The sequence below is a fragment of the Echeneis naucrates genome, chromosome 5 (genome assembly GCF_900963305.1).
Source record: "Echeneis naucrates chromosome 5, fEcheNa1.1, whole genome shotgun sequence".
In the NCBI taxonomy this organism is placed as follows: Eukaryota; Metazoa; Chordata; class Actinopteri; order Carangiformes; family Echeneidae; genus Echeneis; species Echeneis naucrates.
Genome location: NC_042515.1, coordinates 16,342,792 through 16,358,144, shown reverse-complemented (window position 1 = coordinate 16,358,144; position 15,353 = coordinate 16,342,792). Strand labels below are relative to the sequence as shown.

Here is a 15,353-nt window from a genome sequence, read left to right as displayed (position 1 = left end):
TCCCATGGATAATACAAAAAAATAAATAAATATGTGTACTTTTAACCTCTAAACGAAACCCACCCACTGTGCGTGGTTAATGTAAAGCTTTGTAACTCAGCACCATGGAGACGATGTTCCCAAACACTGGAACATGAATCAGACCTGCCGGAAAATTACTGGGACTGTCATTACGTCACGTCAATGACTCTTTACCGTAAAATGATGGTGACGCCTTTTCCGTGAATTCCGAAACGGCATTAAATGAGACCCAAACTTTCTTTCGACAGATGGACGTGTCTTATTAGAACAGTGACTTTGATATTTTATGAAGAAAATCCACATTTTCCCTTGAAATCGAAGGAAATAACTCATGGTAGGGCGCGTCGCCTGCCAACTCCACGGTAATTACGGTAGAAAGCGGAAATGTCGTCTGGCTTGCAGCTGATGAAGGACGTGGTTTGTTCCGGTGAAAAGTGGATTTCGCTGCTTTCTAGAGAGACGGCGTTAGACTAGAATTTACTATGTTTTAATAGACACATGTATGTATTTTAGTGCTATATAATTTAATGTAATAAGACAATGACACTGTAGTGTTTTCCCTCGGAGAACTGGCCTCGCGAAAGCCTCCGCCTCTGCCCAGCTCTCCGTCGGCTGAAGAAACAATGCAGGCCTAGCTTGGAGCTAACTGTAGCTAGCGGAAGCTAATTGGATAACGCTGCTCCAGCAGACTGCAGTTGGCTTTAAACCTTGGACGAAGCAGTTTTTCGACGCCGTAAAAACATCCAATCCGGTATGGAGCGACAGTTTCAGTGTGTTGTGTACCTTTTTGATGTCTCTTCTCATTTTATTTAATCTCTTTTTTGTCAGATTAACCGCTGACTGTTGAACGGCATATTTTCAGAAAGTTGACGCCGTTAGCCTGTTAGCATCGGCGAGTGAAGTAGCTTTGGCTGTTTATTTTGTCCCGAAAGCTCGTCTGTGGTAGTGGGCCACCGACGACTCGGCCCATCACGACAGTGAAAGGTTACTTATGATCATCCGTTTGTCTAGTCGTGATCTGGATCTAATGTCACCATGGTGGAAAACACATTGCTCGAGCTATCTTAACAGTGGTGTAAATTATGCAGTCAGAGTTATGAGACACACGCTCATATTATATACGTCAAAAGATAATGTCAGTAAGTTAAATCAGAAATGCACAGTTTCCCCATACTAGTTTGCAAATTATCCAAGCAGCGGAAGACGATGGTTAAACCTAAATCCAGAAATCCTGCCGTAGACAGAAGGCCTTTTGTACCGATGTTGCAGGATTGGATTCCAGCCGACATATTTCTGATTGACTGATGTGAATTTTACTTTCTTACTTGACCCTCTAATTCTTTGTCTTCTGGGATAGAGGTTATTTAGCTGCGTGAAAATGAACTGACAATATCTTGATATGGATTTACTCAACTGTCAAGCCATTTGGCACACTTTCCGTTTCTTTCTATCTTTTATTGACAAAACAAGTCGAAGTTAAAGGAGAAGACATGATCATCATGTTAGCTGTTGCTTGTTGTGAGGCAGGCGCTATTTTTCTAGCAAGTTTTAAGATATATCCACATGATTATCTACTGTTTTGTGTGTAGAGGTCATTGAACTGTGAAAACTCCTTTGCCGGTATACTTTTACTTTGCTAAAATTGAAACTTACCACAGCATTGAATAAAACTTGCCCTCGCTCAAGTTTGACATTTTCAGTTTACAGCTGCCTTTTTAATGATGATTAATCACTGATTTAATAGAATATCACTAAAATATTGCAAAATAGCTACCAGTAGTTATCAGAACCCTATTTATTTATTTGTTTGATTGTTTACTTATTTTGCCAAATTTATTTTCAACCTAATTTTGGAGTCTATTTTATGGTCCAGTATATAGTCAGCAGTTTTCTTATATGTACTATACCCTCACTCACTGCTCTAATTATTGTCAATCTTTTTTTTTTTTGTTTTTTTTGTTTTTTTAAAGCTATGAGCTCTCAGCTGCAGGTCTTCTCCCCACCTTCGATCTCCTCCAGTGCCTTTTGCCGCGTTAAGAAGCTGAAGGTGGAGAGCAATGTTTGGGATGTATCCACCACCGAAGCTTACAGCTCCTTAGCTGGCCAGTCAGCGTACACCTTCACACCTGCAATGGCCGTACCACCATTCGCACCATCTCTGGTTTTCCCTCCTACAGCTCCTGGCTCCAGGGGTCAAGTGGTGGTACGAGCAGCTGATAGCACTGGCAGTCTTCCCCGTGGTTCTAGTCGACGTGTCACTGAACAGGCAACGTCCTCCTCTTATGCACATGCTGAGGTGTCTTCTGAAACGAGGGGACACCGGCATGGGCAGAAAAGAAAAATTGAAGAGGCCAATGAAAGCAGTGGGAGTGGATGTGGGAGTGTCCAAATACTAGAAGAGCTCTCAGCTCCAGCAGCAACTTATTCCACCCGTACAGGTGCTGGAGGAGGAGGCACAGGCCAGTCTATACCCCACTCAGCTCCAACGACCAAGAGCAGTAGCTCTAATGGTGAAGGAGATTATCAGCTAGTCCAACATGAGATCCTTTGTTCAGTGTCCTGTAGTTATGAAGTGCTGGAGTTCCTGGGAAGAGGCACGTTTGGACAAGTAGCCAAATGCTGGAAAAGGGGCACCAATGAGATTGTGGCCATCAAGATCCTGAAAAACCATCCTTCATATGCTCGTCAGGGCCAAATTGAGGTAACCAGACTTTTTTTACAGAAAAAGTATGTGCGTACCCTTTCTTTGTTGACAAACTTCCCTGCACAGTAGTAACAATGTGCAATAGGTGGATACAAAACTCATTTATTTATGACATCAAAATGTCCTGACATTCTTTTGTAGCTTCTTGTGATGATGATAAACAATATTTTATCAATGCTGCATTCTCCTTTACCACAGGCTTTATGTGTGAGAACTGAGCAGCTATACATTAGGGCTACATGATATGCAAAAAACACATTAATTGGCAGATATTGTGATACGTTTTAAGTGGGAATTATTTTTTAATTCTGAGTTTTCAAAGCCCCTGAAAAAATGCTGAATCTCTTGTAGTATGAAAACTCCAGAATGCATAGTTGTCTTGAGGGAAAGAAAGGAATAACTTTGGATCAGTGGGGCAGATACCTGCACTCGCTCCTGATTGGGACAGCACTGGATGCAGCGGGGATAAAGAACTACAATATTGTGCTATCAGTTGCTGTGCAGTTAAATTCTGCACTTGTCATCTTGTCCACAACAGTTTCCTCTTTACACCAGCATTTACTTGTGCAGTGTATTTGAAGTTTTATGTCATCCATTTTATAGATGGGTTAATACAGTGCCGGCTCCGACATGTAGCATAAACGGCTGTCTGGACAGAGATGGATATATTTTGGAGCAAAGACATCAGATCAAACTTGCAACCACTGAAAGAAATCTACACATAAAATAGCATGATTATACACTTAATATTTCTTGTATTTCATTGTGTGAAAGCTGTGTCAAACAGCACATATTTGTCAGTTACATGGGATTATTTCTTTCTGTCATAGGTGGGCATCCTGAACCGGCTGAGTGCAGAGAACGCGGATGAATACAACTTTGTGCGTTCATATGAATGCTTCCAACACAAAGGTCACACCTGTCTTGTGTTTGAGATGCTGGAGCAGAACCTTTATGACTTTCTAAAGCACAGCAAGTTCAGCCCACTCCCCCTACGGCACATCAGACCCATCCTACAGCAGGTTGAATGAAAAAACCTTTATATTTTTTAAACTAATTATTTTAACATCAATTATTATACAATTACCTATCACACTACTTCTGTCTTGTTGTAGCTAATGTTATATTTAGAATCTGAAAGCATCTCTTTTACATCTAGAATGTTAATGTGTTTGTATCTTTAGGTGGCTACAGCACTAATGAAGTTGAAGAGTCTGGGTCTGATTCATGCTGACCTGAAACCTGAGAACATCATGCTCGTCGATCCACTTAGACAGCCCTACAGGGTGAAGGTTATTGACTTTGGCTCAGCAAGTCATGTGTCTAAGGCTGTCTGCTCAACCTACTTACAGTCTCGCTACTACAGGTTAGTGCCAAAACATCCAATTATCCTTTTTTAACCTAAATGCACCCTCCCTTGCAATCTGAGAAGAGTGCTTACAAATTAGCCACCTTTTTTATGATAAAACTTGGTTGCCAAGCCATATCTATGTGGTACTAGTCTGTGAATTGTCTCTTTGCTGTCTAGGGCTCCAGAGATCATTTTGGGACTGCCATTCTGTGAGGCCATTGACATGTGGTCTTTAGGCTGTGTGATAGCGGAGCTGTTTCTGGGTTGGCCTCTGTACCCTGGTGCCTCTGAGTATGACCAGGTCAGTACTAATGTTAATGCTTCCTAGGCCTTAGCAATGGATGCGGAAAAATCTTAAACGGCACAAGGTAGCCTTTCAGAAGTAATTAAAGGTGCAACTTCTTGCTCTGTCATAAGAGTTTTTTTGTTGAAACTCACAATGTTATATGCCAAGAGAAACAAAAGTGCAGCAGAAGAACAAGCAACAATCTGCAAGGTATTAAAGTTAATCAGACAATTTCTGTCATATCCACGGAACTTTTTGTCTTTTACAGATTCGTTACATTTCCCAGACTCAGGGCCTTCCAGCTGAGTATCTTCTGAGTGCTGGGACTAAGACCAGCCGCTTCTTCAATCGAGGCCCTGACTCCAGCTATCCACTCTGGAGGCTAAAGGTGACTAAGACCACATATGAAATCTTAAGGAACTTATGCCAATTAAGTTGGTTAACAGCAAAATATGTTGAAGCTTTTTATGTCAGTCATGATGCCCCTGATTAGATTTTCTCAATAGAGAATAGAGTTGAAGGACATCATTTGAATGATTTACCAGTCAAATACTTTTCATCTTAAAAATAAATGGATTACACATTGTTTTTCCAGACTCCAGCAGAACATGAAATGGAGATGGGAATCAAGTCCAAGGAGGCCAGGAAGTATATCTTTAACTGTCTGGATGATATGATGCAGGTAGATGCATATCTTAGATGAAGTGCACTCTAGTTTCTGGATGGGTTGTTACGCTCCACACGCATCATGAAATGTACAGAGTAAGGAATTACATTACCCTCTCCCATTTTGTTGACTGCTCTGCGGGCTATTTTGTGAATTTCAGGTCAACCTATCGTCTCATTTGGAGGGGACAGACATGTTGGCTGAGAAAGCTGATAGACGAGAGTTTATAGACCTCTTGAAGAGGATGCTCCGTCTGGATGCTGACAAAAGAATCACACCAACAAAAACTCTGGGCCACCCCTTTGTCACCATGAGCCACCTCATGGATTATCCCCACAGCTCCCAGTAAGTGTGTATCAGGGTACGGCTATTTTGTTTCATTTATTCAAATGTTATTGCTAAATCTCTGTCACTTCATACCCTCTAGTGTGAAGTCGTGCTTCCAGAACATGGAGATCTGTAAGCGAAGGAGCTCTTATGACAGTGGCAAATCCTTGTACTCCACCAATGCAGTCCCAAGCACTGCAGCTGGCAATCTCACTGTTACCTTCAGTAGCCAACTTAACCAGCATAACCAGGTATGACCAATTACTGTGTTTATGTGGTCTTAAGTACAACTAAATAAATAATAATACTTAAGTGAAGCTTGCCTTCCTGTTGCAGTGTCTCTTGTTGTTGTACAACACTGAAATGAAAATGAATACAGTGCAGCAAACCAGTCTATAGCTTGCAGCCATAGTAACCTCCCGTAATTGCTAAACCCGTTGCAAGGACTGGAACTTGGGCCAGTTGAATTAATCAGCTGCAAATAAAAAAAATACTTTTTCTTTTGTTTTTCAATATGATAATGCTCAGTACAACAAACAAAGCAGCTAGATATTCTTGTTTGGATAAAATAATTTCAATCATCCTGTGCAGATTAAATAGATGCCGATTAACCACATATACATGGAACATGCGCCCATTATGTCTGCAACTGTCTGTATGCACATCCACTAGGGAATGTAATTAAGGCCCCACTCTGGTATTAATCAGTGGTGTTTTTAATTTCCCTAACAGGTGCCTTCTGCAGGGGGAGCGGTGCCTTTGCTGAACTACCAGCCAGCTCTGTATCAGCAAGCAACCATCAACATTCCTGGGCTGGCTCAACAGAGTGTCCCGATTCCAACACGTCCTGCGGGGATGTGTAGTCAGACAGAACCCTTCCAACAGACTCTCATTGTCTGCCCACCCTCCACTATTCAAGGTAAATGGTACAGTTGCATTCAGAGGAGAATAACAACACAAGGGAAGTGAAGTCATATTTGAACGTGAATCAAATACCACAACATGTCACAGTGGCTTATTTGTTTTCCGTGATTTGGAAGCTGCTCATCCATAACTCATCCGCTTATTTGTGCCATACCTCTCTACTGGCACACTGATTATTTTCTTTTATCTGCCTTTTTTAATTACTACTGTTGAATTGAAGACTGAGATAGTGGAAATCTGAACTGAAATGTGCGCTAAATTATCCAACTTCATTTTAGAACAATCCATCTCACATATCCTGGTTTCTCTAACTAGGAATACTTTCAAATACCTGTTGTGATTGTGTTCCCACATTATTTATTGACATTGGTTTTTCTCACATTACAGGGCTACAGCCATCCGGTAAGAGTTCCAGTTTCCCTGTGAGGATGGATAACTCCGTACCTATAGTACCTCAAAACCAATCTGCTCAGTCATTGCAGATCCAGCCAAGTATGCTCACACAGGTATGAGATTTTAAGCTGTATGTTTTCATGTCTATGCGAGGCTAATCCTTTAAAAGATTTTGTTTACTTGTATGTATGAATGTACCATCAAACAAAATCCACAACCTTCTGTATCTTTTCTTGTCATTTTCATGTTGGATGAGCCATGGCATCACTGATATGGTGATATGGTCATGTGGTGGCAAATTTAGTGTCATATCTAAGACCCTTGTAAACTTTTGCAGGATTAAACAGAATGTAGCACAATTTTCTTCCAGTTGAGAAGTAAGCACGATTACTGCCAGTAGTCAATCAAGATTTTTTTTTTCTATTCATCTGTAAATCTCACGTGGTTCAAATATGCTTTTGGCTTTCTATCTGTATGGTTTAGCATGGGTCAGCTGATGTTGACCTCTGGCTTGGTTTACTGTTTGGATTCCTCTTAGATGCAGATGTTAGAATGCCTGATAACCAGAGAGAGAGAATAAAAAAAGTTAAGAAAAAAGATGTGATTGGTGGAGAAAAATAATGGAAAAATTTTACTTGTATGAAAAAGAAAGTGTGTATGTATATATGAAAATATGGAGGACTGGAGATGGAACGGAAACCTAACATTAGTAATTTTTCTGTTTTAATGTAAAATATGGAAATAAGCTTCAGATTGGAGCTTTAATCAACAGGAACTTCCAATGACACATCTGAATTGGTTAAACATAGGATGAGGAGACCGTTTTTCATATGGGGCTCTCTGGTAGAAAGAGAATGAAAGTTGTATGTTAATGAGTTTTATTGAAATTTTTTATTTATTTTTTTTTGCATCAGGGCAGTATATTTACAGCATTCCTCTATTTACCGTAACTGTACAGTGCAATTTTCCTGCTGCCATCCATTAGTAACTTGAAAAGCCACCACTGCTGTAGAAATCTGGGGACATCTATGAATGATATGTCACTAGCACCAAGGTGAGAGCAGTGGTGTCAAGTTTTGCTCATTCACAGAGTAATGACGATTTCTGACCAGTGTCCCTTTCTGGTTTCTCCTTTCATACCCCCTTGTCCTCTTGCTGTCAGCAAAGCTGGCCAAACTTATTGGCCAGGGAGGAGTGAATAATAATTTTTAATAAAAAGTTTCCTGTCACTGAGAGGTTGTTTTTTGTTTTTGTTTTGTTTGTTTTTTTTTTTCCCCCCAATGCCTCTTACGCTGGTGTAAAAAAAAAAAGAGATGTTGCTTGGGTGACAGTGTTGTTTGTGCTTCTGCTGATTGCATCCTGCCTTGGGTTTGTTTCCAAAACTGTTTGGACTGTGACTCTGGACTAGGTCTCTCCCATTCCCAGTGTCCTGTCTGGGATGGAGGCCAGATGTGTAGTGTGAGAGACTAATCTGGCACAAAAAGCTGGTTAATTGCTGTTTGCTAAAATTAGGAGTAATTGCTGCCCCCTGCAGAGACCATGTGTCCAGATGGCCAGTGTGCATTCCTTGTGCAGCTGGTTTTATCCACTCAATCCATTTGTCTACATTTGATCATAGCCTTGAAGGACATAACTTATCCTCCCACCTTAACCCTGCCCTCCACTATCCTCCCTCCCTCCTCCAGGGTTCCTGCACACCCCTGATGGTGGCCACCCTGCACCCACCCTCAGCAGGCTTAGCCCCCCAGTATTCTCTGCCCCTTGGGCTTGGTACCGGGGTGGGTCGGCCGACCCTCCTGGAGCACACAGCCACAGTGCTGGTAAAGCAAAGATGACATCCCTGAAGAAAGCATATGCACACTATTCCCTCTACCACTAACAATGCCATCTCTCTCCTGCCCCACTTTCCCTTTTTTCTTATCATTTGTTTGCAATTTTATTTCTCCCCCTCTGTGTCACATGTTGTATGGGGATAGTCTTTATTTTATGTATGGTATCTCTACATCCTCCCTCTTCACTGTGTGGACTTGTTATGGATGTCAGAATCATGGTTGGTTAACTATTAGCCATTGGGAAATTACCATTATCCCTCCTGATGTTCATGTTTTTAAATTCCCTTTTGTGACATTAGATCAGAATTAACTAAATTTACAATCTTTTCACTCCAGTCGGCACCCTCTCCCCACATCATTCACATGCTCTCTCATTCCCTCCCCCACAGTCTTTCCCCATAGGTGTGCTGAGGGCATGGAGCGCATGTGTTGCTGAATTGGTCTGCGCTTTGCTTGCAGCTTCTCTTGTCCTGTCCATCGTTGATTTCAGCAGAGGAGGTTGCAGCTATAAAGCTCACTAAAATCCATACTTGTCAGCCTGAATCTCTGACACACATCTCTTGTTTCAGCCCCAGAACTTGTGGCATGCCTTTTCCCAAGACAGCTTATCAGCAGACTGTTTGGCATCAGTGAACTAAACTAATCTCTCTCTTCAGTGTTTCTTCTTTAACAGGCACAGTGGTTCTGTTTATATTTGTCTTTATCTGATCTGACCGTTTAGTGTCTTGTTATGTTGTTTGCATGTTATCATCTTGTGGATTTGTTGCAGGGCTATGCAATAATATGAGAATGGCTTGGTAAAGGTTGCTCGCTTATCTAGCTTTGTGCTTTGCCTGTAGAGCAGGTTGCCCATATTTTGGCTCTTTGTCTTCAGTCTTTGAATTTGTTTCTCAGCATGGCTCAGTTTGTCTGGCCCATTCCAGTAATCAAATAATGTCATTTCATTAAGGGCTAATCCTTGATATTACATTTTCTGAGGTGTGCTTGTCTGTCGCTTTTCTCAGCAGGCCTGGCCCACTGGCACCCAACAAATCCTCATACCATCATCATGGCAGCAGGTCCCAGGGGTGGCCATCCACCAGTCAAATGTCACTGAATCTCCTCTGGAAACACTCCACTCAGATGCTTCCACACAGCTGGGACACAACTGGAGGTCAGTCAGCCATCCACTGATGTCTAACTTTAATTTAAATGGGCACACATTACTGAGAGTCCCATCAGGATAGTAAGCATGTTGATTATTGATGTTTTCATTTTAACATTGGTGTCCATCACTAACTTGTCCCTTAACAGGAACACAGCCCAATCCAGGACTCAGCAGGAGAGGAAGAAAGTGAAAGCTAGACGTGGAGAGAACAGAAACAGGTTGGTACAGCCCAGCAATGTTCACAGACTGAAAAGTAAAGTAGGGGAACAAAATGTACAGATAATGTATCTCTGTACCAGTTGGTTTGCTGTCAAAGATAATTATGCCGGTTCCAAATTTAGTTTTCTTCTACTTATGCTTTGAGTTTACCTCAACAGCTGATCAGTAGGTTTTTACCATGGTATTCACATGGCAAGGGGATTAAGTGCATCCCTTTGTCCTCTGGTTTTTAATCTGTTAGCACAACCACTGTAATCACTCTATCTCACACACACATTTTTCTTTGTTTGTCTGTTAAGGGGTTTGTCGGCAGCATCATTACTCAGCAGTAGTGGCGTGACCCCACCCAGTTCCAGTGCCACATTGTCCCAACCAATCATCATCTCCGACACACCCAGCCCAGCAGTCAGCATCATCACTATTCACAGTGACACCGACACAGAGGATGAGCGCAAGTTTCATCCCGCTAGGTAAGCAAAAGAAAATCCTCTGCACTAAAAACGTTATTTAGTGCAGTTGTTATTTTTGATCCTGAACATCTGACATAAAGACTAGAAGACCTACTTTTCTCATTTCCTTGCAATGTGCTGCAAAGTAACACCGTCTCTCTGTTGACATAGTGTTGGTCTGAGCCAGCGCACTAACGTTATCAGCTGTGTAACGGTGCACGACTCGGACTCCTCCACAGCCAGCCCTTTGACTCCACTTCCCCGCACACTTAACCCAGCTAGCACCGTGTCATCACGCCAGGTCAAGTCTTTGGCCGTGGTGGCACCTTCAATCAAAACCCAGGGGTCAGAGAGAGGGGCAACTTCACGTGGTCGCTTAGAAAATGGTGAGTGTGTGCCTTCGGTGTTTGTGTGTGAGCATTCTTTTTTTTTTTTTTGAATGAAAAAGAAGCAGAATTTAACATTTAACTTTAAATCCGCAGTGAGCTACATAAAGCCTAAGAGATCCAGCCGACAGCCGTGCAGTTCAGGGGAGAGCATGGAGCATCATGGACTGGCGCCAAGCCAGTCACACCCTTTAAACCTCAGCCAGGTTAGACTGTGTGTGGTTGTTTTGCAAACAGCAATGGTTGTTATAAAGTTCAATGTCTAACTCTGTTTAGTGTATCATAATAATTGAGGCACGTGAATGGAAAAGTGCTCTGCTCAGTATGTTCAGTTAAACACTGCTGATAAGATAGTTGCTGACAACTATTTGAAGGACAGATCTCTGGTGTAAGAACTGCATCTTATTCATTATGTTACAACCATGAAGCTTCTTTTAGGTTACTAAAGGTTGTTTCGTAATCGCTCATAACCAGCTCTGAATTTTGATGATTCTCATCGATGCATCTTTCTTTCTTTGTAGGTCCAGCCGGTGGTTTCTTCATCTCAGGAGCGTTCAGGGGCATCCAACAGCGACTCGTCTTTGCATCGCCAGCAGACCTTTCCCCCAGCTGTCTCGGCCTCTCACTACAATTTCCCAGAAGTCTCTGCCCTGACGTCAGCCACAGCCCCTGGCCCCAGTATATACACCTACCCAGCATCCACAGCCCTTTCCTCCGCTTCTCAGGCCATGGAGCAGCTGCTGGGCCGTGGTCACAGCAGCCACGGTCATTCCCCCTCCGCCTATGCAGCAACATACACCTCATCCTCCTCCTCCAGGAGGGACTCGGCCAGTCGCAGGGATTCCGTCAGCAGCCTGCTGCACGGCCTCCCGGCAGCCTACCAGCATCAGTTCACCACTGGTTCTCCCTATGTCAGCGTGACGCCCCGGGCCGAGGCTTACAGTGCCTACCAGCTGAGCCCCAGGCGCCTCACACAGTACCCCTACCTATAGGGAGCCACACACACACCTGGAACAATGAAAAGGAAAAATACTTCCCCACTTACTAAGACAGAGGGACAGTTCAACTGTATTTCTAGTAGAATAACTGTTGGTCACTTATTTGTTTGCTGCTTTTGTCCACAAGGCAGAATTTCACCTCCAACTGTGGACTGTTTTAGTGTTTTTGAAATGTTCTTTGGTATTATTTGATATTGTATCAATTTAGTTTCCCTTTTAAAAAAAAAAAAAATATTGTTTATAGTTATATATTATCCCCATCTTATCCAAATGTAGGCATTGTGGTAAATGTATTTTACACCTGTTTATCTTGAGGCTTTGTGTGAAGAGAGCTTTTCCTCCTGTCACAATGCAACGACACTTTAGGGTGAGCTTAGAGACGCCCGACTCGCAAGTTACAAGTCACAAGCCTTGTTGCCCAGTTTTCACACTAATCCAGTGAGCCCCTGTGTTTTTAGCTGTTATAAACAAAGACATTACCTTAGCCATGTCTTTGTTTATTCACAAATGTCTTTTAATATGTTTAAATTATGTTGTCAATGTGAGGTAGGAAGAGGAATGTCAAGGAAGAGGCTGAAGAAGAGAGGTGTGGTGAAAACTGTGATGGATACATGTTAATTTAAGTGCACATGTGATAGTGTTTATGTAGTGACAGTCTGTAGGTGGGATTAATCATGCCCTTTTTAAAATGCATCAACTGAGTGCTGAATGTATTTATGACGTACAGAGAAGAGGGCTTACCATCCTGAGTGGCATGAAAAGATTTAGATTTTAATCATTTAAGAAAAAAAAAAAGAAATGAATCTTGTTTCCCTTCTTTCTCTCCTTGAAATATGAAAAAGCCAGTTCCACATGGACCGATTACAAAAAAAATTATTCTATATTATCTGTGAATCTTGATTGTGTAGGACCTGCTCATTATGGAAATGAATTTATGGCCAGTTTTAATGTAACTTTTTTTTGTCCATTTTCTTCCCTTAACACGTTGGAAATGCTTGCTAGATGGTTGTCACAAACGACCCACACTGCTGTACAATGACTGATGGATATAAGAAGATGCAAACTTAATGTTTTTCCATATACATGATAACTACTGTCACTGTTCATCCTGTCTGTTCAGACTCCAGCCACCGTCTTGAGTTAGCGGAGGTGAATCTGTGGATGGTTTCTGTGGGTTATGAAAGTTGTTTGTTTTGGGGGATTTTTTCCAAAGTGAATCTTTCACTGTTTGCATCAGTTTTGTGTTGTAATGTCTGAAAATTTAACTGTATTTCATCTTAACATAGTATAGTTAAGAGGCTACTAATTCAGGGAAAACGGTTTCAGCTCAAATAATCCACTGTCAGTGTTTTCAATAAAATAACCACCAATTCACAAAAATGACTTGATTATTTTTCTTTAAGCAGGCTTAGTGTGAATTAATGAATACCTTTTCTTTGCTGTTCGTTTCCTGGAGTCCAAGAAACCTGAGTTCACTCCGGCTGGTTCCAAGGATCTGATATCAAAATCAGAAAGTCAGTGTCACTTTCATTAATTTAATCACTATGAACACTGTAAATGAAATATTAATTTGTCTTATCACGCTGGTGCCAACAGTCCACAGTTTGGCTCCCAATAACTTTGAAGGAGTATCAAACATTACTTGAAAAAAAATAAATAAATAAAACAAATAGGTGCTACATGAAAAAAATTCACAATAAAAGTTAACTGGCAGGCATGCCACCCCTGGGTTCGATTCCCTACCTCTTCCTCTCTACTTCTTGTTGGCAGCAAAGCCCAACAAGAGCCTCGTGGCTCTGGATTAAGAGGGCAGATCTATGCAGTTGTCGATGGCCCTCCTCACCTGTGATGCTGCACCCAACCTTGCCCTCCAGCCTCGTCTGTGGTAGCTGCTGACCAGGCTGTTGTTCTTCCCACGGCAACGCTCTTTGTTGCCTCTGGCACCAGGACAGTGTCAGGTCTAAGGGCGGTCTTAGCAACATGCTGAGGGTCCTGTGCAGTGTTGAGAAGCCCTGCTGTTGTTCTTGGCTTCTCCCCAGCTCTGATGAAGTTGATGACCGCCAAGAGCTGGTGATGGCACTGCAGATGCTCTCAGCAATGGTCTTGAGCACCTGGTCGTGTTGCCATTGGTATCGGCCTTCCCCCAGAGCTATTGTGCAGCAGCTCAATATCTGTTCCATGGTGCTCTTTCTCTGGCAAAGGGGGGCATGCTGGTGTATGGACCAAGCCCCAGCAGTGCAGGCTGGATGGGCTGGGAAGGACATCGTAGACAGCCTGCCAGAGGTCAGTCCGTGTGATCTTCCCCTCCACACCTTGCTGTCTCATACTCCAGGAAATACTGTCTCAGGATGTGATGGTAAAAAGAACTGGTAGTACACAGATTTGCTTCTGAAACAGGACAGATGTATTTTCTGAAAAACCTAAATATTCTCTTTTTTTTAATAATCCTAAATTAAGCAGGCAAGGACTGGAGCTGCAACAGAGGAAAAGATTACCAAATCAAAATAAAGTCAAATCAATTACGTAACTATAGTTAAAAAAAAAAAAAAAGAGGGGGGCTTAACAATACACTCTAAAAAAAAAGTTACATATTAAAATATCTAAATAACTAATAAATAAATAAATAACTCAGTCCAACATAAAGTAAGAATTTACTAAGACTGCAGTGGGCAGACTCCAGAGGCTACACTGCGGGGTGCTACCACAATTGTGCTCCAATGCTTTTACTCACAGGCATTAGGTGTAGGAACTGCACCCCCCTGCAGCCTCCCCAACAAAATGGTGCTCCACTTCACTGCAAGAAAAGAGCTAATAGCAAAATCAGCAAATATAGCAAGCCAGTTATTTTAATGGTTATATATTTAACAATGCAGAGACAAAGTAAACACAACCAAAAGGCCAAACAGGACACTAAGGACAGAGCAGCAGTTAATCCAAAAAGAAGCCACCAAAGTAAAGAAACTGAAGTTGATGTGTATAAAACAGAGGCCATAACCTCACTCACCACCTTGAATATGGGGTCATATAAATTTGCAGCGAAAAAAGGGTTACAGTCCAGTAAGATTGCTTCCTCTGATACCCGCCAGCACATGCACCTGCAGCAGGTGTCCTGACACTGGTGCTGATTGGAGGGAGCAGTGCAGCCTGGAGGTGCGTTCAGTGTGTCAGCTGCATACTCCACCACGTGTGCATGGCGATGTCTGCAGCCGCTTCTCGCATCTCAGCCTTCTCATTCTTACTGATTTTTCCACACAAGCACTCTCGTCAACGTTTTGTGCATTGCTGTTGTTAATTCACCTTGAATCTGTCCGGTTGGGTTGCTCCCCTGGGGGTATACCTCCTTCACAGGAGGAAGGAGGAATTTAGGCCAAATTACATTTTATATGTCTCAGAAATAATTCGACAAATAAGTGTTGATATTTGATATGACTAAAATTTTCTCTTTGATTCATGATTATTTGATAACGGTGCGTTCGTCGGCTATTTGTTGACCAATCTTATCTAATCAATCAGCAAAAATAGCTTCTTTTTTTTTTTTTTTAGGTTTTCTGGCATCACAAACACATTTTACCTTTATCTATTTCAATACAAAACGTATCAACTTCTTTTCATTCGGGAAAATAAACACTGGAGACTAATAATGTATTTT

The 15,353-nt window shown here is 42.0% G+C and overlaps 1 protein-coding gene across 4 annotated transcripts; it reads left to right on the top strand.

The window, feature by feature from the left end:
* The first annotated feature begins 416 nt into the window (after positions 1-416).
* Positions 417-12,577, top strand: hipk1b (homeodomain interacting protein kinase 1b). Of its 4 annotated transcripts, none has more exons than XM_029502394.1 (18): positions 417-772; positions 1,992-2,722; positions 3,556-3,747; positions 3,910-4,091; positions 4,254-4,377; positions 4,631-4,750; positions 4,958-5,044; positions 5,190-5,374; positions 5,457-5,607; positions 6,089-6,275; positions 6,668-6,786; positions 8,359-8,493; positions 9,513-9,658; positions 9,799-9,870; positions 10,171-10,341; positions 10,492-10,706; positions 10,803-10,912; positions 11,228-12,577. In XM_029502394.1, the coding sequence occupies exons 2-18, from the start codon at positions 1,994-1,996 to the stop codon at positions 11,696-11,698; spliced, it is 3,396 nt and encodes a 1,131-aa protein (XP_029358254.1). In that variant the 5' UTR covers positions 417-772; positions 1,992-1,993; the 3' UTR covers positions 11,699-12,577. The 4 variants fall into 4 exon arrangements, with proteins under 4 accessions (XP_029358254.1, XP_029358253.1, XP_029358256.1 ...); XM_029502393.1 differs by having other exon boundaries at positions 418-772; positions 9,510-9,658; XM_029502396.1 differs by lacking the exon at positions 8,359-8,493 and having other exon boundaries at positions 418-772.
* The last annotated feature ends 2,776 nt before the right edge of the window (positions 12,578-15,353 follow it).

Coding starts and splice junctions, on each gene's coding strand:
- hipk1b (XM_029502393.1), top strand. CDS start 1,994: ATGAGCTCTCAGCTGCAGGTCTTCTCCCCACCTTCGATCTCCTCCAGT. Junction 4,378..4,630: donor GTGCCTCTGAGTATGACCAG/GTCAGTACTAAT, acceptor TGTCTTTTACAG/ATTCGTTACATTTCCCAGAC. Junction 8,494..9,509: donor AGCACACAGCCACAGTGCTG/GTAAAGCAAAGA, acceptor CGCTTTTCTCAG/CAGGCCTGGCCCACTGGCAC.